At 39.0% G+C, this 24,365-nt stretch overlaps 4 protein-coding genes across 5 annotated transcripts; 3 read left to right on the forward strand and 1 right to left on the reverse strand.

Moving 5' to 3' along the window:
• The first annotated feature begins 562 nt into the window (after positions 1–562).
• LOC145905721 (ephrin-A2-like) lies at positions 563–7,324 on the forward strand. 2 transcript variants are annotated; one of them, XM_082992992.1, is made up of 5 exons: positions 563–716; positions 4,834–4,988; positions 5,451–5,576; positions 6,001–6,237; positions 6,421–7,324. In XM_082992992.1, the coding sequence occupies exons 1-5, from the start codon at positions 601–603 to the stop codon at positions 6,534–6,536; spliced, it is 750 nt and encodes a 249-aa protein (XP_082849118.1). In that variant the 5' UTR covers positions 563–600; the 3' UTR covers positions 6,537–7,324. The 2 variants fall into 2 exon arrangements, with proteins under 2 accessions (XP_082849118.1, XP_082849119.1); XM_082992993.1 differs by having other exon boundaries at positions 6,424–7,320.
• A 1,546-nt stretch (positions 7,325–8,870) lies between these two features.
• LOC145906203 (ephrin-A4-like) lies at positions 8,871–17,041 on the reverse strand. The gene is made up of 6 exons (XM_082993625.1): positions 16,915–17,041; positions 13,960–14,120; positions 13,123–13,248; positions 10,228–10,308; positions 9,879–9,968; positions 8,871–9,554 (listed from the first exon to the last, which is right to left on the reverse strand). The coding sequence occupies exons 1-6, from the start codon at positions 17,010–17,012 to the stop codon at positions 9,349–9,351; spliced, it is 762 nt and encodes a 253-aa protein (XP_082849751.1). The 5' UTR covers positions 17,013–17,041; the 3' UTR covers positions 8,871–9,348.
• Positions 17,042–18,281: 1,240 nt separating this feature from the next.
• LOC145906702 (ankyrin repeat and protein kinase domain-containing protein 1-like) lies at positions 18,282–19,274 on the forward strand. The gene is made up of 3 exons (XM_082994154.1): positions 18,282–18,650; positions 18,764–19,005; positions 19,123–19,274. Exons 1-3 carry the CDS (start codon positions 18,301–18,303, stop codon positions 19,188–19,190), a joined length of 660 nt encoding a protein of 219 aa, XP_082850280.1. The 5' UTR covers positions 18,282–18,300; the 3' UTR covers positions 19,191–19,274.
• On the forward strand, positions 19,272–20,889 carry LOC145907109 (N-acetylneuraminate epimerase-like). The gene is made up of 5 exons (XM_082994544.1): positions 19,272–19,317; positions 19,448–19,605; positions 19,769–19,937; positions 20,220–20,363; positions 20,720–20,889. Exons 2-5 carry the CDS (start codon positions 19,507–19,509, stop codon positions 20,887–20,889), a joined length of 582 nt encoding a protein of 193 aa, XP_082850670.1. The 5' UTR covers positions 19,272–19,317; positions 19,448–19,506.
• The last annotated feature ends 3,476 nt before the right edge of the window (positions 20,890–24,365 follow it).

The following is a 24,365-nucleotide window of genomic DNA, read 5'->3' on the forward strand; positions in this document are numbered from 1 at the left end:
AGTAGCAAATGGCTGCGTTCTACTTATTTGAGGAAGTGCGACAATGACTTTGAGGGACAATTTGTTACGGAACTGGTCACGCACTCTGGTATCCAGCAGTTTCATTCAGTATCTCCCTAGGCGACGCACTGCCCATGACGCGACCCGCCAATGATTACAAGACAGTTGTGTCAGTTAAAGAGGCAAGCTATCAACCGCAGCTGTAAGTTTGCTACGAACGATTGTGCTGGCAGACACTCTACAGAACGACAGGCGAAGATATACCAGGGCAAGCCGCAGAAGATAAGTCTATTGAGAGTATAACAGCAACATAAACAGTGTTGGAGGGAATTGTAAATGATCAAATTACGTAAACGCGACCAACGGAATGGGTGATTAACAAAAGAGCGTGTGTCTGTGGAAGAGGTAAAATGTGCAACAGCGGAAAACCATAGATGCCAGGAACATGTTGTACTTTACGTTTTATGAATTTACTATGTAATTTGTTTGTTTTAACACTGTTCGGTTCTGATTCGGACTTTGACGTCAGTTTCTTGATTTCTTCAAAAACTTTTTCAGAGTTTGTAACACAATTACCGATCCTGAAACATTGTAGTAGCCATGAGGACTGCGATATTTGTTTTCATTTTGCTTTTAAACTCCCGTGTTGGATTAACAAAGAGACGAGTGACGAAAGAAACTCATGAAATTATGTGGGATCCTTCTGTTACCGATAAGTAAGTATTCTAACATGAGACTTGTTAATGAATGACTCACTTTGCCAAACACACGCTTCGCTAAACCCGTGTTGTAAGTTATGCGCTTTACGGCTGAAACTTCGCGAGCTTCCACGAAGATATGTGTGGGACACGCTTGACGAACTCCGAAATGTAAAACACAAAGTGAGTCACGAATTACCAGAAAATCGCGCGATGTATTTCAATACGTCAAAAACATTTGACCTAATCCTATAAGAACTTAGGATTACTCCGATCGCATGTAACCAACGAATTTATTTAAGAAACAAGCAAGTTGTGGTGAATAATTTATCGTGTTTGTGGTAATTATATGTTTGATGTGGGGTTTTGGGTTATTTGAACAACGAACATTGGCAATTTAGGAATCTTTGATAATAATTTATACATAAGAGGGCAAGGCTGTTGGTAAGTTGGAATTTTACATTCCTTTAGAAAAAAACAACAACATATTTTGTATCCAACCAGCAAGAAAAACATTCCGAAAACACAACAAGTTCATGCTATCTTGGTTACACCCGCACAATTTTACGCACGATTTAACACAAATCCACCCATATCTGCAATATTTCCTACTAAGCTTGAAACTTTATGGCAGGATCTTGGATATAAATGTATTTAGGCAATTGGGGACAGTGAACTGTTTGTCTATCTGTTGAGGCGATGGATATTATCAATCCAATCGACAGAAAGCGGGATTTAAGCATTGGAGCACACTCTTTCTAACAATGGCGTTTGTTAAGTCATCCGTCATTCGTCGCGCTATATTGTTGGCTGTGGGTAGTGAATAGGCGAAGTCCGGGCTTGCTCTTGAGTACACACCGACGACTTACAACGACTTGCAAAGTAAACTTCACTCGGGCAAACAAGATCGTTTCGTACATGTTCCGCTTTTTATGTCTTCACCCAAAGAAATTTTATAGTTTCCTAGTGTCTGGTTTTTCAATTTTGAACAAACTACTTTCGTTACTGTTGTTGTGTAAGTTCGTTTTGCTTTGCTTTGATTCCCATGTATCCAATCTGTTTTTGTGTCAATCGGCCATAAACAATGGAAGTGTCATTTCACAAGACCCACCGTCACAGCTTACCGTACCACTCACCGAACTGATACATTTCCTTCTTGTCTGTGACGCCAAAATCGGCATAGGTGGTTCCCCATATAACAATGTGACACTTCCCTATTAGGAGACACCTATCCGGTTATTTTGTTGAAGGAGAACAGTCGTTTTATTTTGATATTTCACTGTCACGTACTTTGTAATCGGTCCACTTGTAACGATCCCAGCGTTATGATTTTGCTAATTAGCGGGCGTCGGCAAAATAGTTCCAATGCCTTAGCAGTTGGCGTAGTTGCGCTCTTAAAACGTGTCAGTTGGTCGTCGGAATTACAACTTGCCCCCCTTCTTCACTCTGTTCCGGACACTTGATCGTAACATACTAACTATAACCAACGCGAATGGGTATTTTGGTTGACGCCGGTCAGTTGATAACGTGCCTTAAGCTACACCTCTTGAAGTGCTTGTGGCTGGTTGAAAATGCCCAATGCACTTTGTTCATTCGCTGTGTGGATCAGTGCGACCACTGTTATTAACTGTCTCATCAGCGGCCACAACACGGCCTGGAAGCCAAGTGTCGGAGCTCGGTGCGAAGTCGTACCAGTCGCCTGATCCTCCTGGTTGCCCGATAACGAGCACCTTGAACACATCCAGCGTGCGACGGCGATTAATTTCGCGCTTCCACGCTATTGTTTTGCCTACGGAACGTGGTGTTTGCAGCTTTTGGCAAAATGCTCTCATAGCAAATCATGTCTTCTATCGCTGTGAAACACTTCATGGATATTTACGCGAAGGATCTCATGAGTCTCAAGTCGAAATGGCAAAATTATTTGATTTGATTATGCGTGATGCGAATCGGAGCGACATAAATTTCAAATTAACTATATCCCCACGGACGCCTCGCTAAACAAATTTTTATTTAATGTCCAACTGTTTGCCATCTGCTTGATTTACAGACGAACATCTGGGGTGAGTTAAAACTGTCAGCGTGAGATTTGTTCTGAAGTGTCTTATGTGGGCTTTATCCACACAGAGAAGAAACGCTTCACGCTGACTCAATGTTCTAATAACTTAATCCTATTGAAGCGCGTCGTGGCTTAAATGCATTAAAAAGTTGCGCGACTCTCGTTAAAGAGTAGGGTTTTAATGTTCGCAAATTCTCTTGCTGAGTCTTTATTCGGAAAGAATAGATTGATCACATTATGCAAATATTTGATTTTCCAGGTAGCAAGACCAACGTTCAAAGTATTTCCTTGATTAAAGGCAAAAAAATTAAAAAGTTTTAATGCTATTCACCAAGGTGCTATAATTGGTTCAGAACAGCCGCAATGGTAAACAACGAATCGCTTCGGCTTATACCTTGCACACGAAACAAACGTGACACCCTGAGGCGTAATTTTTATGTTCTTCACAACAAATATAGTTACACCACAGACTGAAGAGATCGTCGGATAACATTTCGTTCCCGCTTGAAATTGTGGCTTGAGGTGAATTTATTTAAGCCAACGATGAAGCGGATAACTAAGTTCATAAAATCCAACCATGCATTGGGTGTGTCAACTCCTGCAATTCAACTTTCATGGTTTTCATTTGTGACGCAAAACAATATTTTGCCATCATTAAAACAATCAATCGTAAGCCCTAAGAAAGTTTACAGCCAAACGGTTGTTAATAGCAAGTCCTTGAAGGTTTAAGTGTAGTCGCGTTTTGCGTTGAGTTTTAGAAAATGACACAAGTGATCATTGGCTAGCTTGCGCGTCGTTTAGGTAGCTGGACATGTGAACCCACTCCAGCTCGATGATTTCAACTTCAACGATTTTTGCGCTTGAGTGTTCTGGTGGGTGCGTCAAAGTGCTGTGCTCGAACGTACGCGAAAAGTCATCAAGAAGCATTTGAAAGATCTTCAAGCTTCACACTCTGTCGGTTTTAGCTAATGATGTTTGCATACGTCGTATGTTTGTCCCGCAGTCATCTGGCTTGTGGTACAAAGTCAAATACATAACATGTGATGCCGTGCACGTAGGCCTGACGTCAAACTTGATGACATCATTTTTTCCGCCCAAATTGTATTCAAGTGTGCTTTAATGCTGCCATGGAAATAAAGCGTTGACCAAAGCACAAATATTGTCATGTTGCCAATATATGACATGTACTGGCAGTTGTATTACATGTCTCCGCCCGGTGTGGATGTTACATTGTCTGTTTGTAGCCTTCAAAAGTTACCCACCGTCTTATGGAGCCACTATGGTGTAATGCGATGCGCAGCAAACGTATCTGACGCCCACCTGATAGTTGTAAAACATGCTACCACCCAGTCTGAGTTGGACAAATGAGTTAAAAACACATGGAGCTTGCTGCCCTCTTTTAGGTCGTATAAAGTTGCAAAGGGTTTGTTGTCGAGGTAACTATACACGGTCAGGGGGTTCACGATCGTATAATCGAACGATCATTGATCTTTCTTTGGGTTAATGTTTCACCCAAAGTTTGTTCCCTGTCTCGGTTCTGCGTCTGCGCTCAATTCTCGTCAAAAGCTTTTGTGTCGTGTCGCTTGCTCTTGCAGTTGATTGTGCATAAAGTGACATATTGCCATTAGTGAGTGTTTGTTTCAGAGTGTTTGTCTATGTCAAGAGGTTCGTGTTTAAATTTACGTCACTTACTGTCATTTTGTTCAAAGTAAAACTTCCAATGCACGTTACAACCTTGGAGTGTGCTGTATGACCCATTGTATCGTAAAGTTACTTTTCTCGGTTAAGAGCAAACAAAGTTCCTTGTGTTGAATTTGACGGTGACTTTACTCTTCGTGACGTCACTTATTTCTTTTGCTCATTCCAAACATAAAAATGACGTGATGTGTATTTTTCACGGCCCATTATGGCAGCTTCATCAACACACCCACTCTCACAAAACAAACACCTAAAAATAGTATTTTGTCTTATTGTCCAGCCAGTGACGCCGTGTTAGACACGCCCCTTATTGCTGTGTGACTTCGACTTTCATATTGTATCCACATTATACGAAAGATGATTTACAAAATATCATTTCAGATTGGCATATGGTGAAATTTATCATATCGATGTGAAGATAAACGAATACATGGATATATATTGTCCACAATATGATGCCGATGCAGTCAAGGTGTTGGAGTTCGTCATTTTCAACGTGAGCGTCGATGCATTTAATGAATGCTACCTCCCCGAAAGTAAGTAAACAAAATACTGTCCGTGTTTCTGCTTAATTTCAAACTTTGTGACTTGGTTAATAATTCCGATCAAAAGTTGTACGTATTCTTCCACTGTTCTTTTCCATAACAAACTTTTTGCTGGCGCTTGTCACGTGAGACAACATTGACGTTCGTGCATTGTAATGAGGTTTCATTTAAAATTTGTGTTTTTTTTTGCTTACTGGGTGATTGTTCCATTGTACCACCATCTGTTTGTTGTTTGGTTTCCGCGACGACGTGTATTTTCCTTGGCCCGATAACTATAAACGCCATACGAGCCATAAAGTAACAAAATGAGCTCACGCAATGGGTGGTCTTTATCATCGCGGACGACCGCTTTTGTAGTGTGAAGGTGGCTTTCACCTAAAATCGTGGCCGCGCCCGTCCCAGCCAACTATTTGTGGGTTTCTCTTCTTTAAATTCATTCTTTCTCATTCACAGAACCACAAGAGATCTTCGTTTGTAACACACCAAGCACAACCCGAAAATTGACGACGAAGTTCCAAAAGCAAAGCCCGAATCCGTTGGGTTTTGTATTTAAGCCTGGATCACAGTATTATTACATAGGTAAGTAAAGTCCATTGTTAACCAGTTTTCTATGGTGACCAAACCCATTTTAACATCACAAGAAACTTGACATATTTTCCTGTGCCACAAAATTGAATTTTGCCTTGCCGGGACAACCGTTCCGCAAGTGAGTTTCGAATACGGGAACGACATCCGTTCTATTCAAAGCTATTGCGATCGCCCTTGATCGCTGCTCAGCGAAATTGGGCCACCTGGAAACGAATTCCATTACCGCTTTTGACTGTTTCTGACAGAAGACATAATTTTTTTTGTTTCCAGGCAGTAAAAATAGCACATTCATTGTTCATCGATTGTGTTTAATGGTTCATACATTGCTTTTAAACATTTTAAACAACTCAGATCTTTAAAGAAGCAAACTACATTTTTTTCAAAGCCAAAAAAATGTTTGTGTTCTTTATTTTAGCTTTCACTGATATGGAGAAGCAAGGTTGTGAAAATGCCATGCGCATGAAAATCAACGTCAACCACCGATCTATCTCACATCACACAAAAGCTCCAACAAACTTAACTCCATCACAACCGGGAAATAAACCTCACATCTCGCCCACTGTTTCAACAAAGGGAAAACACCACACGACAACTACGACTACATTAAAGTCAATTGTGACACGGGCTGTTACATCGAAAAAGGACCAACAAGGTGGGATGTTGTTTCAAATTATAATTACAACCTATTTTGAGTTGCCGAAAATATATTTTGAGCTGCCTGTTACCTTAATGCATATTATTACTTTTGGCACTGTTTGTGGCCTATAAAAGAAAAATGTAGCCGGTTTAAAGCACGCATGGAATTTTTTTTAACACCATTATTGTTTTCATCCAGCAGTTGGTTCGCCATCAACAGGAGGTTCAGGTACAGGTGGAAATGCTTCGTCTCTTCGTTTTTCTCCGGTTTTAACTTTTCTACTTTTGCTGCTCGTCACCATCCTGAGAACGTAGAATGTTGCAAAGAATTAGGGTTTGTACTTTCTCTGCCCCCCCTCCGACCACTGCTTATCGCCACAAACGAGAGACGGAAGGATTGTTTTCATGCCAAGAGATTATTTCCCGTGAAAAGACGCCAATGAGTGATTGGAGAACTTTATGAAACTTTCCACCAAGCAGAATGAACTTACCTAAGAGCATAATAAACCATAGTTTCATATAAGTTTACCGGTGTGCTGGGTAACAGCAGTTTGCATGATTGAAACTTTTTGTTTCAATTCACATGTTTCATTATTTAAAATATGTTGGTATATTTACAAAAATTGATTGTGTCCGTTCGACAATGAGAACTACAAGTTAGCGACAAAGCAACTTTCTTATGAGCGTTTTTATCTTGATTAAAAATATTTTAAAAAAGGAGATTTATTTCAAGACGAAAGTCTTTTACAAATCCGATGTAAAAGACGGAAGATAAGATTTTATCACAATAATTGGAAGCTTACGTTACTTGAGCAGTCTAGAACAAGGAATATTACATCCTATGCGCGATTTTTATTACAAAAGAAAATAAACCTTGAACTTTGTAATTTACTGGGCTCCAAAGTTGTATTTTTATCAAAATCATTCGCCACCTGCCAAACATTTGTTTTTTGAACCTCGTTTTATGGTTAGTTTATATGTGTGTTGTACGATCGGAAATGAAAAAAATCATTTAATTTTTTGTGATCTTGTTGGATTTAATTTTTTCCTTCAGTATTTTACTCACTGTGATTGTTGCCGTTCTTTTCTTTCCGTTTTATTTGTTGTTTTCAAAACGCAAAATACAGAAGAAAATCCTTATTCCATGAATTCATTATTTCTTAAACTTTTCGTTCTTTTGTTTGAAACTTGAAGTGAGGTAGTTTGGTATTCCTAAACACACATTTCCAATATAAGTGTTGACAGAAAAACCAACAAACTGTTGTGGAAAAACAGCAACAAACAATCCAAATAACAATCATACGATTGTTTTGTCTTTACATGTTTTACTACTAATAGCAAGAAAGTACTTACACTGTTGGTAGCAACTGTTAGGACGGTGCAATAACCATTTTTCTGCAAGGTAAACAACCTTGCTGGTTATTCATTAACGCTTTCTCAAACCTCGTTGGACAACAAAGCATTTATTGTACCTGTCCTACCTACTAGCATGTAAGCTAGTAATACTTCATAGGAAGAAACAGCCTGCTGTAGTTACGAATTTAATGTTACGAACAAACTGGTCGATGACCTGTTGAAAACAACTTCCAAAAAGTATCATAAAGAATACAAATAGTATGAAAAGTCAATACCTGCAAACAAAAATTTTCCGCATGTTTAGTAATCGGCTGGTTTGCCCATCTCCTTGTGGCTGTAAAACCAGTCAGCGAGACTAGAAGTTGCATCCAAATATGGTCTGTGGATTGCTGCTGTTTGCTTACGGTGTAACCGAACACAAGTGAACTTTGTCTGACGTTCACAGTTTTTATTAAAAAACCGTGTCGTTTCTGTATTTCCTTTTTAAATAAAAAGGACGGACTTTACCTGATGAAAATATTGTGTACATGTGGTTTATTTATTCATTTACATATTTCACCACAGTATAATTTTATTCACAAATTTGCGACCGCAAACGACTTGGATCTTTACCGCAAATTGTCAGAAATTGCCCAATAGCACCACAAGCGAATTCCGAAATGTTTTTAAAGATTTGGCGCCACCGCAAGGATATATGACACAAATCAGTTGTAGGGCGTAACCGCAAGTGTTAGGTAATCGCTACCAAATCATTTTTTTTTTCTGGTGGAAAGACGTTGCAAATTTATAACAATGTTATTAAGGCACCTAATTTTATTGCATTTACAATTTTTGCCTGCGATACTTCATAGCGAAATCTTCACAGCTTGTCATGTCGCATATAGGCCCAAGCATTTAAAGTAAGGTTTCTGCAAAACATAGCAATAATTGCAAAGCTTATACCTCAGATTTATTTCTCAACCTCAGCCTCTGGTTTGCTTACAGCTTATAAATACTTCGATAAAATTCGTATAAGCTTCTCATGCCAACATTCCGGTTATAGTTTCGTTCTGTGTGACGGTACAATGCCGGTTACATCTCTCTTGTCATCACCTTTGCAATACATACCTCCCGGAGTGGGGAATATGACGTCACAAAAATGTCGATGCCTTTGAGGAAATAGGGACATCGACACATTCTACACATAGTCCTACTATATTCCGATGTAAGCTTGTGGTAAACTGCGGTGGTCAATCTATGTATCTGATTGTGTCGTCCCAAATTACTAAAAAACAAACTGAAGAGTAAGTGGCAAGAGAAGTATTGTATTTTTGCGACCAAAACTCGAATAAATGCGTCAATAGTTAAGGCAAAGGGACATTTCAAAACACCTGCAAACATTTTATCAATATTAAATTTTCACTGAAATAAATTCCGCATGGTGGCGACAAAAAGCAAAAAGTTTTGTTAAATAGTGGATTTTACTTTGTACCTCTGGCTACATGTCGTTATTGTTGAATTCGGATTTAAACATAAATTAAAAATTAATTTGAATGTCGTTTGGTAAAGATATGTTGTAACAGAAAGTACTACATTGGGTTTACACAAAATGTTCTTGGTTTCGCTACTGTTTGACATTTGTACTGCATATAGACTCGCTGGCCGAATGACGACAAGCGAAGCTAAAGCAACAAAATTCGGACGCAAGGGCGCGAAACATTCCAAACAGACCCCCGCGGAGAGCATCACAATCGCGTCTATGGCGTCATAAACACTTTCACGCATCGAATAGTCAAATTAACAAGGACGCCAGAAAGTTTGATGCAATTAGTACAATCCATGATAAGTTAGTTCTCATCGCTGCGTTGTCGCCTTTATCGGAGGAAACACCACTTGCAAGAGATGCTTGAGGCGATTTAACAACGGGCCTCACTGCACCATGGGACTTGCGAATGTTATTGCCTCCTTTTGCGTTAGAGTGAGTGTTGTCAATGGAATCTGTTGAACACAAGTTTACATAATCAAAACATTTGTTTAATGTGTTGGTACTTTTGGTCGAAAATGTACGGTTGGTTAGTTGGTACAAAACCAGTAGACTTATTATAAATGTATGGTATATCATTTAAATACCAGTTAAAGCTTTTGTAAGTATATCTAGTTGCAGCGCAGTATGTGTATTTTTGCTAAATGGACAGCGAATCTTTGTCAAACAAAATCCCGTATTCTATCGCCCACACGGTCCCAACGTGTTTTACTATGCCCGATGTTTACCAAGCCAAAAGCTTTCTGCTGTTAGGATATGATGACAGCTTTTAAACGAACCTGTTGATTGCATTGATGTATCTCCTTTTGTTTTTTTCCATGTAGTTTGTTTGTCAAAGTCTTTGTGATGACGATGATGATGGTGATGTTCTAAAAAATTAAATCAGTGGTAATTAATAGTAGTCAAAGTACTTGGTATATCCAATCGCAATTTTATGAATTGAAACTTATGATAGTTTGTAGAAAGCTATATTTAATGTCTTTAATTTGAAATAAATTGACACAAAAAACGCCGCCAAGTTTGGCTTTTTTTAATTAACCTTAGAGATATGTGGGATTAGGACATATTAAAATACCCAAACAGCGAGCGAACAATTGTTTGTGTCGAAAACGCATTCATGTAACAAACCAGTATGTTCTTTTCTTATGGTTATGACAAGTTTCAGGTTGTCTTCGTCACATCCACTTTTAAGTTTCATGGTCGGTTTGGCTGCAAAGATATTTACATATTGTTAGATATGTAAATATAAAGCATATTTCATGTTGCAACTTATGGAATACAGTTTCTTTTTAGGCTGTATTCATAATGTTTTGTTGATCGTAATTTTAAATCAGCCCGATGTTCATTTAAAATGATTAATGTCACTCCTCACTTGGCACTAGAAACATTTGCGGCGGCGTTGAAATTTCCCTAACGTGCGTCGTTGTTTTGGGACAAACACATTTGAGCCAGAACTGCAATTTAACACAGTTTATCGCCAAGTTTGATCGAACACTGGATTGAAACTTTCCGGCTCATCAACTGCACATTTTAGCCCCAAACACGCAACTAGGATAAATGCCCAGGAACAAAAGACAAGTGCAAACATTGAATTCACCCTTAGGTTTTTCACATCGCGGGATACTCGGCTGATAATATTCTCAAACAGAGACAGATCGTTCGGTTTCACAAAAAGTTGTGGGTGTTCATGCGAAAAGTGCCGATATGTCTTCCACGCATCGTCGAACACGTTTTCGACTAAAACGTTGGCAAACACGACGGATTCCATTGTTCGTCAATGACCAGAAGCTCGTTCGGTGTAACACAAACCAAACAAAATAATGAGGAATTTGGACCAAGACCTGCATTAATGCTTTGACGATGGAAAAGGTGCCAAGGTAAAAATAGCAAGCGATTGTTTCAGTGAAACCTCTGTCGTCGAGGAAGTTTGTTTTAAGCACCTGTTGAAGAGTTTGGGTGGTCCCTTTGCTTTTTGCGAGGCGATAACGATGGAAGACTGCAGTGTAGATAACACGTGACTGTGGGTGGGACGTACTACGCAAACATTTGTTGTCAGTGTTCCGTGAACTGAACCTTCCTGCGAGTCCAATACTTTTACTAACAATATTTTAATGACTTTGCACACACATCGAATACCAATTTACTCGTATAAGCAAATTGTGATCGAAATCCCTAAAATTATATCTTTAAGGATGTTTTGTGAAAATTGTATAGTAGGTCACTACAGGTAAATCTACATGACGTAATATAACTGCATTGCGTTTCTGCGATTTTCGGAGCGAGACAAGGTGCAATTAAGCAAGTAGGGCGAACACGCTCGCCGAGACAAGCAATATTTGCACAGTTTAATCCATTGAGATCAAGCGGTCAAAAGTAAACGAAACAGGAGACAGGTCGAGCCTCTGCTTCAAAGAACCAACACTCCTGCGATGATCTGCCTCGAAAGATTGACGCCTCCTTCTCGGGCGAAACAGTGTTTTGAAGTGTCGAGAAGCATTTACTACACGATGATAAATCAAGGCGTTGAAATTAGGATGGGGGAGGGTTGGAGGTAACCGCGGTGCAATGCGGGTTTGACACGCACACAATATTTAATCCATTACAAAATGATAATAAACAACTCCGTTTCGAATTTTTTTTATGAAAGCTTAGATATGAAAAAATGCGTCTAACATTTTACGAAATTAGTAATATAGAAGTACTTTGTCAAAAAGAAGCTTTTGTATTTGAAGAGCTAAACTCACCAATTGCTCACTAAAGGGAGCACACTTGCACAGATATTGACAAAGACTTCACATCGTCACTGAGCACACGACTCGGGATTGTTTGCAACCTGTCGGTTTGGATTATGGGAAATGAAGCATGACAGGGAACAACAGGAGTTGAGAGTTGTGGTCAAAAGGTCATCAAGCGTAGATCAAATCGCGATCTTCGGGCAGCAGCAAGCAAGGTCATGGGATATGCAAACCACAGATTGACCTTGTATCATTTCCGCAAATTGGTATAAAGGAACCCGAATATTTCATTGCCTAATATTTGTCACGGTTAAGTTAAAAACTTTTTGTGTGAAACTCAACACAAGGTCTTTATCTGACATGTTTGATGATAAACAATGAGGAGCGCCCTGGTCATTTTCTGTGTGACCCCTTATGTCACAAAGTTTCTCAATTTTTCCCTGCAGTAATATAGACAGTGGCAAATAGAAGCATTTTAAACTATTTTATGTAATAATACTCTTGCTTAAATCCCTCACCTTTTGCTTTTTGTTTTAAGGCTGTTTAGAAATAATTTAACAACGACCTGAATAACAAAGAAACAAAATACTTGACATTTGCAAAACTTCCTTTTCCTGAGTCGCCCATTTCGGGAGAAATATTTTAAAAGGCAGCAACTTGACACTAAACAAATATTGAAAGAAGTGGGGGACGTTTTGCTGATGGACAAATTCGTCTGGCGTTTTTAAACGAGTTAAGTTACGAGTAAGACAAAAGGAGTTTAAATAATTTGACTGAAATTCGCTACAAGAAACCTTTTGTTTCTTCGTTTTACCAAAACTTGGCAATTGCTGCTTTTTACATTTTATTAATTTTTGTGAGGTGGCACCTAATGAAAGGTTTTCGTTGAGAGATTTGAAAATTTGTACAAGGTAAGATCACCTGCGGCGAACAACACCCGACCAGTTTACCCCGAGAAAACGAAAAAGAGGGTAATGGACTTCGTTTCTCTGGTATCAATCTTTCAATCTCTGCCTCTAAAATACGAACCACAAAGCGCAAGTGAAGAAACACTTGAACAGATGATCGTGATAAAGCACATGAGACACGTCACCCTTATCGACTCTGTTTACATCGAAAAATAACAAAACGACACCGAGCAGTGTTAGGTTTCCTTCAAAGCTGAGAGTTGACAATCGATAAACAACTTTTTAATATTTTAGGATTATTTTTCGCTCGTTTTAAACCCACAAATGCGTCTGGTTGATTCTCTCTATTGTTGATAATGTAACATGTCATGAATACTTACAGAAATAATAATACGTTTGTCCAGGACGAAACACAAATCCCAAAGGACTTGGACTTCGCTTTTGAAATTTTGTCGTCAGTTTCGTTTCTTTGCTGGGATGTACACAACGCAGAATTTTGCTTTCGTCTGAAAAAAACGTTTGCAACATCACAAAAACAAATCCTTTGCATAAAGTATGCCACATGACAAAAGTTTTTATTTAACCTAGAAAATCTGCAATATTAATGCAATTGTTGCATTGCATCATCTTTCAAATTATCCCCAAAATAGTGGCTAAGGTGAAAACTGAGAAATTGTGTCTATACAATCTTTGGTAACAAATGTTTAAAATGGCGAGTTTTATTTATGAAATCTAGACGAACACGAGAAGATTGGAGCTTGACTTGAAACTCCGCATCACACGCGACCATAATCCAGCAAAATTGCTGAAAGTATTGAAGAAGCGAAGTTGCGCCAGAAATCAAACCCCGATCATCCGGAGTCTCGCGATTCCATATCGCGTTTTTATCGCGATATTCCCGTACAAGGCGTTAGTGGAACGTGTTTCAAGCTCACTGTCGCACTTCACTTAGTTGCAAATTGTGTAATTGAACGCAACACGGAAGATTGATCGAGACGATGTAAGGTAGATATGAAAAAGGCGACCTTTTAGTGGCCATTTCGATGTGAGTCGAGATAGCATTCCGCACAGAGCAGGTTGCAACTCATACAAGTTAGCTTTATTTGCAAAAACGTTGTTCTGCAATATTCAATTCGAAGTTAAAATACTTATGTTTGCATGAAACGAATGTCTAATAAATTGTCTTTAATTGTCCCAAATGGTAAATATGAACTTACCTGAGGCATTGCAATGACGAAACTCTTCTTTTGTAACGTTGTATAGCTCAATGTTCAAACGTTTGTTGTTGCTCCGTGAGCTGTGACCGGATTTAAAAGGGCAGATAATATCCAGAAAATCGTCCACATCAACTTCCAAATACATGAGACCGCCGACCAATCTGCAAGACAAAAAAAACTAATTTAACAATGACATATTTCCACGCAACTGAGCAAATTCCACAATATACGGAATGACTGCCTCAAAGCTTATTTTCGTCAAAAATCGCTTCTCTGGTAAACACGATTGACATGTCAGAAGCTACTTAGTAGTTTTGCAACTGACCAAAGTCATTTGAAAACAATTCCCAGTAATAGTACAGCGCTCAATTGACATCAATTGTTTGGGCTTGAACTTAATTTCCTTGTCAGTGGAAAAACACGTTGTGTTCAAAGAGTTTGACAAGATGTTTTCAGCAGCAAAATCAGTTGGATTTGTTGCCATGGCATTTTTTTGGCAAAGCGTTGCTAAACTTGTTTTTGAAAACAAAGTTATCTGGCAAATCTTCGGTAAAAAAACACAACTGTACTTTAGCATGCTGGTGCGCTTCCTTGATTGACAAATGAAAAAATTAGGGAGCAAGCAAACAAGGATTTTCTGCTGGTAAACAAACTAAAAATGTGTTCAAGATAATAGATAACCCTGGGGTTACGAAATATTTGGCACTACAGACAGCGCTTGTGTTTGCGCTTCGTGCCAAGTGGCGATTTTATCACTGCAGCACAGCCAAACACCCATTCTGTCGGCACCTATTACCGCTAGTTCGTCACTTTGCTGTGCGTAAGGATAGAAAAGTAATCCAGCGCGAACTGCTTGTCAGAGTCTCACGTGACCCAAAACGCCCCATGAGTGTACCCCACCATCCATCGCCTGGCCATAGATCTTTCATTGAAATTACAACTGGGACAATCTCCATAGATAGTTTACTACATGTGTTTTGTCCGGGCATTTTTAATTTAAGTTTTATAAAAATTGTCAATGTTGTAATGTGCTGAAAAACTGTTAAATCATAAAACCTTAGTTTTATTCCAATTGACTTTCTTATTCCTTAATATTTTGTCTAGTATTCAACAACGGTTGCGTCAGTTTTCGTTAAAACCAATGACTTTTTTTTGAACAAATGAAAGTCACCATTAGGAAGTATTTTACCACCACATTGCAATTTGGAAAACATTAATTTTAAAGGTTTTGTCCTAAAACACAAAACCTGTAAAAGATTAAAAAAAATTTATTCATTACTCACATTTTATTTGATGAAAAATCCGAGTGTGTTCAAACTAACTGAACGGAATCAGAGCGTAAGATCAACAACCATATATTGACGCTACAATCGTCTGTATATCAACCCGGGTGTCAGGAACCTGCTGTTTGTTGTTTAGCAGAAAAATCCATTTCGGAGCCAAAGAACTAACCGCAAATAGAACAAAGTAGGCTATGTGGAGCTCAAATGTATTTTGTGACGGAACAATGTAAACCGCTTCAAAATACAATGTAGCGACAGGTATGGTTACCAATGGTTTAAGCCAATAAAAGGAGCTGCCGAAATTTGTTTTATTTCAAAATATGTGCCAATATTGAAAAGTACACTTGAATAAATTTTTCGGCGAGTGTATTGCAAAAAGAAACTAAATTTATCCTACAAAGTAACTTGTGGTGATTACTGGCGGTTGGTCGGGCTTCAGGTTATATTTAGTTCTTGATAGAGAACCAGAAACAAACAATGGGTTTGTCTACACCTTGCTTCGTTGATAAACAACTCGCACTTGTTTATGTTTGGGATTACAACGATATCTGTAACCTATTGCTGCAGTTTTAAGAATGTCATTGTTGCAACTTTCATTGCTGCTTAGACTAAGTCATTTTGTATTTAATGGGAATTACATTTAACTTTAAACGCTTTTTTGTTTGGTCATAACACAAAAAATACATCGCATTGACTTCGTCTACATTAATAAGTGAGATGGCGAAAATTTTAAGTCTTGCAATACAGTGGTCACACATTGTTTGTTCACACAACGTTTTCAAAAATAACTTAGTCTCTATTTAAGCCGATTTACGAGAAGCTTATAGGATCGCCCCAACATAGCACGCATATTATTGAAAGAAAAGCCGCGGCCCGTTTCACCGAACGCGGTCTGATCGTAGTGACCGACGTCGATCGCGTCCAACGCCCGCCACAAATTTGTGTGTAGATTTTACGATGCGAAATCCGATTACAGCAGATTTTTCAAAGAAGTCTCCCGTTTTTAACAACGCAAAACTGTGACGTTGTCTGTGTGTTGCTTTTGCAGCTATTCAAGATCAAACCAGGTGCTTTCGATCTATTCAGGACAGTTGAAACGAGTGAAAACTGGAAGAGCCATTGTTCACACACCATGAAATCCTCAACAAAAGAAGTCGGTGTCTTAAGAGGTTTGTAGTTTCAAGTTCTCTGCCATTAACCAAACTTTACCAGTTAACACTGTGCCAGTCACCTATCTTAACTTCAACAAAATGGTTGAAATTAAACAGAAGTCATGCAACAACCTGCGTCGACGAAACACAGCAAAACGTGTTTGTGACTTATAAATTATTTTTACCTTCCCACGACATACTAAACCTTCAAACAATGGGTCAGTAATCTGACCTAACAAAGTAAACAGACAAGCTAAGGTAAATTACAGGTAGATTGATCAGTGATAGTCACACGCGTCTAATTCGCTGTATTACTTATTCAGGCATGGCTAAGCCGCTAATCACTTCACTGAATTAAATATAGGTCGAAAGTGACCCATTTTCAGTACCGTACGGAATGTTCGTCAAAAACACATTCCTTGCAAATTTCTTCTGCTTATAAATAGTAATTAATGTTTTGTTTGAAGATAACTGTTGTTCGCTTAAAGAAAGCAAGAATGCAGATGGTATGACGTCCTTACCGTGGTTCAAGGTGTGCATCCCACTGCAGAGCAAATCTTGATGCAGATGAAATTCTTGACCATAAGACAATGAAGCAAATAACAGAAAAAACAATCATCTTTGAACGATCACAAAAACAGTTCTTAGGGTTCTACACAAATAAACGTATATATTTTCTTTCAGTTTGAACAACTACACTCGGCTGCATGACTAAAGTTAAAGATTCTAATTTATTTTAAAGGCACACAAGTTCTGCATTATTGCGAGGCGTCTCAGCTTCAGTCAGTTTGTTGCCAATGCTTTCTGCTGCAGTCTTGAAAAACCGCTGTTGTGTGTGCAGCCATGCGTTACAATTCGTACAGCTTACGAGTGTCCTCCAGTGGGCAGCAGAATGTTGTCTCACGACTATGACCGCGTTGTTTCTCTAAACAAATAATTTGTGGCTGGTCCGAAACCTGAACTTGAACAACTCCATCTGCTACAGCAAGAAAATATTGTATAAAAACACGTTACTGCTTGCCCACAAACAAGTATGTCAAACCGATTTAGATCAGGATGGGTATATAGTGCGAAGAATTATTCGTTCTTTTATTTGGTAGTGCTTAATTATTTCTACTTCGTGTAAATTTCTCGTTCAGTGTTGAATATGGTCAAGTCTGACAACTGCAGTTTTGTCCCAATTAACTCGCTATAATTCATTATACATATTCAAATCAATGTCACGCAGGCGTTAATCGGAAGACCACCGACGTCACTTCAACGGACCTGATCTGCATGTAGTCACTTTGACGAATCGTGCCGCATCGCATATTTCCGTCCATGGGTTTAGTCAACACTGTTAAATTATCTTCACCCTAATGCCAGAGTTAGTTACAGTACGAATGAAGTGATCTTAACGGTTTTCGTATCACTATGCATAAAAAGTAGTATGTCATCGACTTATTTGTTTAAGAGGACGAAAGGTGTCGTCACATCTCATGGCAATTCAGGAACGGTTGGATTTGGAAGTTTTGGACAAGTGAGGGATTGTTTTCATCAAGCGTTTGGTCGCATCGCGGTAAAATGTGTTCAGTTTAATGGAACATCACAAGGGGTGGAAGATCTGTGTACAAGGTTAGGCTACATTTCACACACTCCGTTTATTGTAAATATGTTAGCATTAAGTCTGCAAATGGTAAGACAACATTAACTTCGGAATATGTAAGTAGTTGTTCTTCATCAACGTGGCCACGCAAAAAATATTTATCTTGAATTATCCTTTCACATTTTGTTGATGATTGTTCGCCATTTTAATTTATAGACTAACAAGTGAATTATCGCAATTGCGTCACATCACACACCCCAATATTGTGCAATTATTCGGCATAACAACATGGTTGAGCAACTTCGGAATTATCACCGAGTTTATGGAAGGAGGCTGCCTCAGTGATTTTTTATCAGAAAGCAACCTTTCCATTTTACCCTGGACTTTGAGAGTGTCTATTGCTTTCGATGTAACAAAAGCACTCGCTTACCTTCACTATGTTGATCCCGATCAGCCAACAGTTCATGGAAACCTTAAACCACAGAACATTTTGCTTACCTGGGATTTACGCGCAAAGTTATCGGATGTAGGCATAGTTCAGGCGATGACGTCATCGTGTGCTTCAAACTCTGTTCACAATGGCTCGACCAATCAAAGTACAGTGCTCTATTCAGCTCCAGAATTGCTGGACGACATTACGATGGATTATACAACTGCTATGGATATGTACAGGTACAAAATATACAAATATAAAATATATATTTTTTACCAACTGTTTTTGACTCAACGTTGATGTCTCCCAAAAATTATTTTAACCAAGTTGTGTTTCAATGCTATTTTTTCAGTTTTTCGATGACTGTGTACGAGATTATTGTACGAAACAGGGTGTTTCAAAAAGTGTCTGGAAATCTCGCCTTGGTTATTTCGACAATACTAGGCAAAGGGCAAAGGCCTGATCAAAAACCCTTGAAAACAATTCGAACAAGTCTCAAAAGTCAAAATGATGTAGCAATCTTTGATATCATGTGCAAAATAATGGTGGAATGTTGGGATCAAGATCCAAGTTATAGACCGGATGCATCATCAGGTTGTGTGTTGATTACCAATTTGTAAAAAAATTTCACGCACGTAGACTAAATGATTTACAGAAAACACGCTTCAATATTTGTCAGGATTGACTTTTATAACCAAAAACACATTTTAGTGAGTGGCGAATTGGGACGTTTAATTTCAACGATCAGCGCAGCAGACATGTTGGAAGGGAAAATGTGAGCACTTAACCGCCGGCAATGCAATCGAACGTGGCATTATGACATAACACAATACATTCCACTAGACGAACACTACAAAAATGAAACAGGCTTGAAAAGTCCACTTTCTCCAACCGCCAGTGAAATAGGTGAGACGAGATACAAAATATGTTAAAAACCAATGACAGAATGGCAATGCTTAACGCTGGCAACTTTGCATGCCGTCATTCAAGTATCTTTCAAAACAAAGTAAGGATGATCAGTATGTTAAATTTGTAGATTGGCATTACGTTGATCCACATCCAGTTCAACAGAAATCTGCTGAAGTTGAAACAATTATGAGGGAATCAACAATCATTTTCTTCGTCGCAAATGAACCGGAGCAGTGCAGCGTGTTTGAATTTGTTCCGAGCTCAAAGTCTTTCAACGATCTTCCGGTTAATAGTTGGTATATTATATACGGGCCGCTGTATTGCTGAATTGGTAATTTTCTCGAATCAAATGGAAAGAACAGAAATTTACAGTGAATATGCAATCCAGGGCTGAGAAAAATACAATATTACCATTAAGAAACAACAACAACATTCGCATTTCTTTTAGAAACTATTCTGGGAATGGAACGACTCAACGGCGGTTGTGCTTCAAGATACGTTGTACGTGATTGGATCCAACTCCGTGTTTTGTTTAAAACTTGATGGTGGCAAATCTTGGGAGTCAAAAGCGCCAATGTTGCATTCTAGAACACATGCGGCGGCAGCAACTATGGATGGTGAGACTCAAACATACAATTCTTTTTCAAGGTCGGAACCGCTGTTAATATTACGGTGTACGACAAATTGCATTCGGCATTCAAATGCGTGCAAAATTAAAAAGTATTACGTAAACACCAAGAGACAAAATGACTTCTTTTGTTTTTGTTAATAGAAATAATAGTGACCATGGGAATTATTGCTATTCGCAGATATGTTTAGCTAATTATCAAAACATACTTCACAAGTTAGGGAGCAGCCTTTTTCTCAGAAATAATAATTAGTTGTAATTATTAACTCAGGTGAAATATTTGTGTTCGGTGGAATTGATGAAAATCGAAAACAACTTGCTTCGATTGAATGTTACAATCCACCAACAAACGCTTGGAGGAACAGAGGAAAACTTAAGAAACGGCGATTTGGACACAACGCTATTGTGCATCATGGCAAGATTTGTTTGATGCTTAGTCTTTTAGTGCACTGCTTTTTAACCTTTTTTCGGTTATGTTGACCGCTAATAAGGTTTGCAGCATTTCGTTTACCTAAGTTTTGTACACTTAGTTTTGGTCAATATTTATTCAGGCCAAAAACAATAGAAATTGTGCAACCAAAGGTAGGTATTAGATCGCAAAATCAAGCCACAAAAATATCATTAACAGTGTGGTGAACCATTCATCTGACTAGGAAAATGTGATTTGAGCATGTTACTATATCACAAAAATAAGGCATATGCTGATTTGTAACAATAAGCTCAAATGTATTTAAAATGTTCGTGTTTACCATTATTTTCGTTATTCTGCAGGTAAAGCATATTGTATTGGTGGTGCAAACGCCAATGTGGAATGCTACAATCCAAAAGATGATTCAACTACCATTCTAACTCGGACGCCAAACCGAAACGGATTCTCCACTGTCATATGCAATGGGGTCATCTACGACATAGGTATTTTCTTAGAAGCAAGACTATTATAGGTTATAAAATAAACGTTTAAAACGCCTGTATATGATTGTATTTCAGGGCGGAAGGCAAAGACCCATACCCGGGGCAAGTACACAAAATTTTGCATAAAAATGAATTCCTTACATCACTAAACAAAAATGGTTTCTGCAGGAGGATCTATAAAATCTCAGGCCATTTATTTCAACATCGATTGTTATGACATTTCCTCTGATCTGTGGCGGAAAGAGGACGACCACAAAACCGAACGATCTCAAGGTTGCGCATGCGCAATAGGCGACAAAATTTACCTCATTGGAGGGTAAGTTTGTAATTGTGTTTTTCTCTGTTTAAGTCAAACCCCAGTATATTAATTTTTAAATAACTGTTATGAATTTTGTAACCGTTTAGATGGAGTAAAGTGACTTCAACACAGTACATTGAGGAATATGACACGGTGTTGAAACGTTGGAGGACAGTGACAACGATGAACCACGGCTTCATCAAATATGTCTGTGTATCCTAATGACGAACTTTCACAATAGATTTTCGCCCATGTAGGAAGTGCCTTCACTGAATGTAGCCCTTGCTTAGAAAATTACGTCGACACACATTTGATTAGCTGCAATTCTGGCCATATAAGTACGTTACTAGGAATGTTACAAGCAGAAAAATATTTATATTCATGTCACAAAAGATTTTATTCATTTACATGCTGCGCGAAGGGAAGTTTAGGCATTACTGAATAATCAACAAAATATTATTGTGACGATCCACAAAAAATGGCAAACTCGACAACTTACCAAAGAAGTAGGCTAAGCTTGCGACTCCCAAAGAAATTTAAAACGATGCCCTATTTGGAATCTTTGGCCTTCATGTAGTTTAATTAAAAAATACAACATAAAATGAAACAACTTAAAGGCTGCAGACAGTATTGATAAGGGAGATATGATGCATTTCCACACGACTTGCTTGAACACATGGGTTATTATTGCAAAAACAGATATTTACCACAACAAATGTTGTCACATTGAAACAAAACGTTGAAATGAGGCGGCAAAGATCAAATGTTTTTTGAACAATTCTGCTAAACGTAGTAGTATATTTTACCTCACAGGGATTCGAACTCAGGATCCTGGCTACAAATCCCGATCAGGTTTTCTTTTTAGTTTGTGGGTCTGGCGCTGTGACCAACGTTGCCAGTGGGCATTTCCGTAAGTTCCATCCACTTTCCTTAGACGCCATTGGCCTGGTACGTAAGCTCTTCTATCTATAATATCCCTTTATCTTCCTGAATCTCTTTCCGTAAACGTAAACTCTATTCAGTATCCACTTCCCTTGACGAGCTTGGCATTTTTCTTGAATTATTTCCATTCCTAATTTCCGTAAATTAGTGTTGGTTTCCTTGGATTCCTCGGGTTCCTTATTCCGTTAATTAGTATTAGACGTTTGCTATGTGTTTGTGTAAAAGGCAACCTTCTAATACTACAGGTGCGCTAGGTGCGCTAGGTCCGCTAGGTTCGCTAGTTGCGCTAGGTGCGCTAGGTGCGCTAGGTGCGCTAGGTCCGTTAGGTCCGCTAGGTCCGCTAGGTCCGCTAGGTTCGCTAGGTTCGCTAGGTGCGCTAGGTCCGCTAGGTCCGCTAGGTCCGCTAGGTACCTTCTAATAATACAGGTCCGCTAGGTACCTTCCAATACTACAGGTCCGCTAGGTACCTTCTAATACTGCAGGTGCGCTATATACTTCTAATACTGCAGGTGCGCTATATTTGACCTAATACTACAGGTCCGCTGGGTCCGCTGGGTCCGCTGGGTCCGCTGGGTCCGCTGGGTCCGCTGGGTCCGCTGGGTCCGCTGGGTCCGCTGGGTCCGCTGGGTCCGCTGGGTCCGCTGGGTCCGCTGGGTCCGCTGGGTCCGCTGGGTCCGCTGGGTCCGCTGGGTCCGCTGGGTCCGCTGGGTCCGCTGGGTCCGCTGGGTCCGCTGGGTCCGCTTGGTCTGCGGGACAAATGTGGCCCCGCCACGGAATTTTACATTCGTTGCAAAAATTATCTGTGCTTGTATAAGATGACGCTTATTCCGCCTTTTTCTGGAAAAGTAGTCCCAGCTATAATACTTTATTACTGAAAGTCGAAGCACTTGTATGCGCCCAACTTGTCACTGATGGTGCACCTGTCATGACTGGCATACGAAGTGGATCTTTAGCAAAGTCGGCGAGGAAGGGGCAGTTGTATTAAATTGCACTGCATTATCCACCAACAGGCTCTCTGTGCAAAATATTTTAAATCTGATCACGTCATAAAACCAGTGATAAAAACAATTAATGTCATTCGTTAAGAGCTTTGCGACACCGCCAGTTTCAACAGTTGTTGCTTGGCAGATATCATTTATCACAGAGATGTGAGGTGGCTTAGTCGATGGTCGGCACTTTTTTCTTTTTGAAAGGAGGATGCACATTTGTTTTGTGTAAAGGAGGAACCAATGAAAGAACTATCAGAACCGGCTTGGCTTCCGGATTTAGCTTTTTTGTGGAGGTAACGAAACATTTGAATACACTGAATGTCAAACTTCAAGAACGAGATGAAACTGTGAGTCACCTTTGTACTCACCTCAAGGTTTCCCGCACAACAACTTGCGTGTACAAGTTACTGTATCTTCTCTTTCGAGAGAGTTTTCCAATCGCTTTCCAGATTTTGCAGCACTGAAAAAGGAATTGTTGCTCTTGTAGAAAATTCGACATGTCATAATTCGCAACATTTAACCTTGATCTTTTCAAACTCCTTTCTTCTCTTTTGCAATTACTCTTTCACTAGTTATCTCGCATGCGTTTTGTCTTTTTACCTGCGCTACTTCTTTTAAGTCTCCTTTGTCGCGTAATCGCAGCAATTGCCTCTTTGTTTCTGCCTCGACTTTGGTATCTCCCCGCACATTTGCGACTCTTTTCTCAAATAGATCATAGTTTTCGGTCTCATAGTCGTTTGGTTTCAGAGATCAGGGCGTTTGACCTGCACAGATCTCGGTTTTGTTCTGACTGGACCTGCAGGCAACATGGTGTCTGACTGGAACTTTCTTGAATTCTACGAGGTACTTAAAATAATTGTTTTTGAAAATATTAATAGCCTACCTTAATTAACCTCGAGTGTCCTTTATCATCACACGTTTAAATTATCATTCTAAACAGATATGCTTATGTGAGTTTCAAGTCATAGGCGATGCAACTACATTTCTTAAAAATAATCGAAGAGTTCGGGAAAATGCATTGACCAGAATTTGCATCAAAAAAATTATATGAACTGAAACGATAAGACGTTTTCATTTCACCGAAACAAATATTCGTTGTGAAACCAATACTATACAAAACCAGATGACCTACCAATCGAGCCAACAGTAGTTGCATACAAAATTTGGCCGTTAAACATAGATTTTTCTCTATACAAACTTTTATTTTTGAACTGCCATCAAAATCTGTTACTCTAAAAAACGACAAACAAAATAACGATGCTTACTTCTGACGAAA

The sequence above is a fragment of the Ascidia mentula genome, chromosome 6 (genome assembly GCF_947561715.1).
Source record: "Ascidia mentula chromosome 6, kaAscMent1.1, whole genome shotgun sequence".
Classification (NCBI taxonomy): domain Eukaryota; kingdom Metazoa; phylum Chordata; class Ascidiacea; order Phlebobranchia; family Ascidiidae; genus Ascidia; species Ascidia mentula.

What these genes read in the sequence shown, in the direction of transcription:
- LOC145905721 (XM_082992992.1), top strand. Translation starts at nt 601, where the DNA reads ATGAGGACTGCGATATTTGTTTTCATTTTGCTTTTAAACTCCCGTGTT. An exon ending in GATCCTTCTGTTACCGATAA is followed by an intron (nt 717 to 4,833) that starts GTAAGTATTCTA and finishes ATATCATTTCAG; the next exon opens with ATTGGCATATGGTGAAATTT. An exon ending in TGAATGCTACCTCCCCGAAA is followed by an intron (nt 4,989 to 5,450) that starts GTAAGTAAACAA and finishes TCTCATTCACAG; the next exon opens with AACCACAAGAGATCTTCGTT.
- LOC145906203 (XM_082993625.1), bottom strand. Translation starts at nt 17,012, where the DNA reads ATGATTGTTTTTTCTGTTATTTGCTTCATTGTCTTATGGTCAAGAATT. An exon ending in TCGTCATTGCAATGCCTCAG is followed by an intron (nt 13,249 to 13,959) that starts GTAAGTTCATAT and finishes CGTTTTTTTCAG; the next exon opens with ACGAAAGCAAAATTCTGCGT. An exon ending in CATAAGAAAAGAACATACTG is followed by an intron (nt 9,969 to 10,227) that starts GTTTGTTACATG and finishes TTAATTTTTTAG; the next exon opens with AACATCACCATCATCATCGT.
- LOC145906702 (XM_082994154.1), top strand. Translation starts at nt 18,301, where the DNA reads ATGGAAGGAGGCTGCCTCAGTGATTTTTTATCAGAAAGCAACCTTTCC. An exon ending in ACTGCTATGGATATGTACAG is followed by an intron (nt 18,651 to 18,763) that starts GTACAAAATATA and finishes CTATTTTTTCAG; the next exon opens with TTTTTCGATGACTGTGTACG. An exon ending in TAGACCGGATGCATCATCAG is followed by an intron (nt 19,006 to 19,122) that starts GTTGTGTGTTGA and finishes AACACATTTTAG; the next exon opens with TGAGTGGCGAATTGGGACGT.
- LOC145907109 (XM_082994544.1), top strand. Translation starts at nt 19,507, where the DNA reads ATGAGGGAATCAACAATCATTTTCTTCGTCGCAAATGAACCGGAGCAG. An exon ending in GGCGGCAGCAACTATGGATG is followed by an intron (nt 19,938 to 20,219) that starts GTGAGACTCAAA and finishes TTATTAACTCAG; the next exon opens with GTGAAATATTTGTGTTCGGT. An exon ending in CAACGCTATTGTGCATCATG is followed by an intron (nt 20,364 to 20,719) that starts GCAAGATTTGTT and finishes GTTATTCTGCAG; the next exon opens with GTAAAGCATATTGTATTGGT.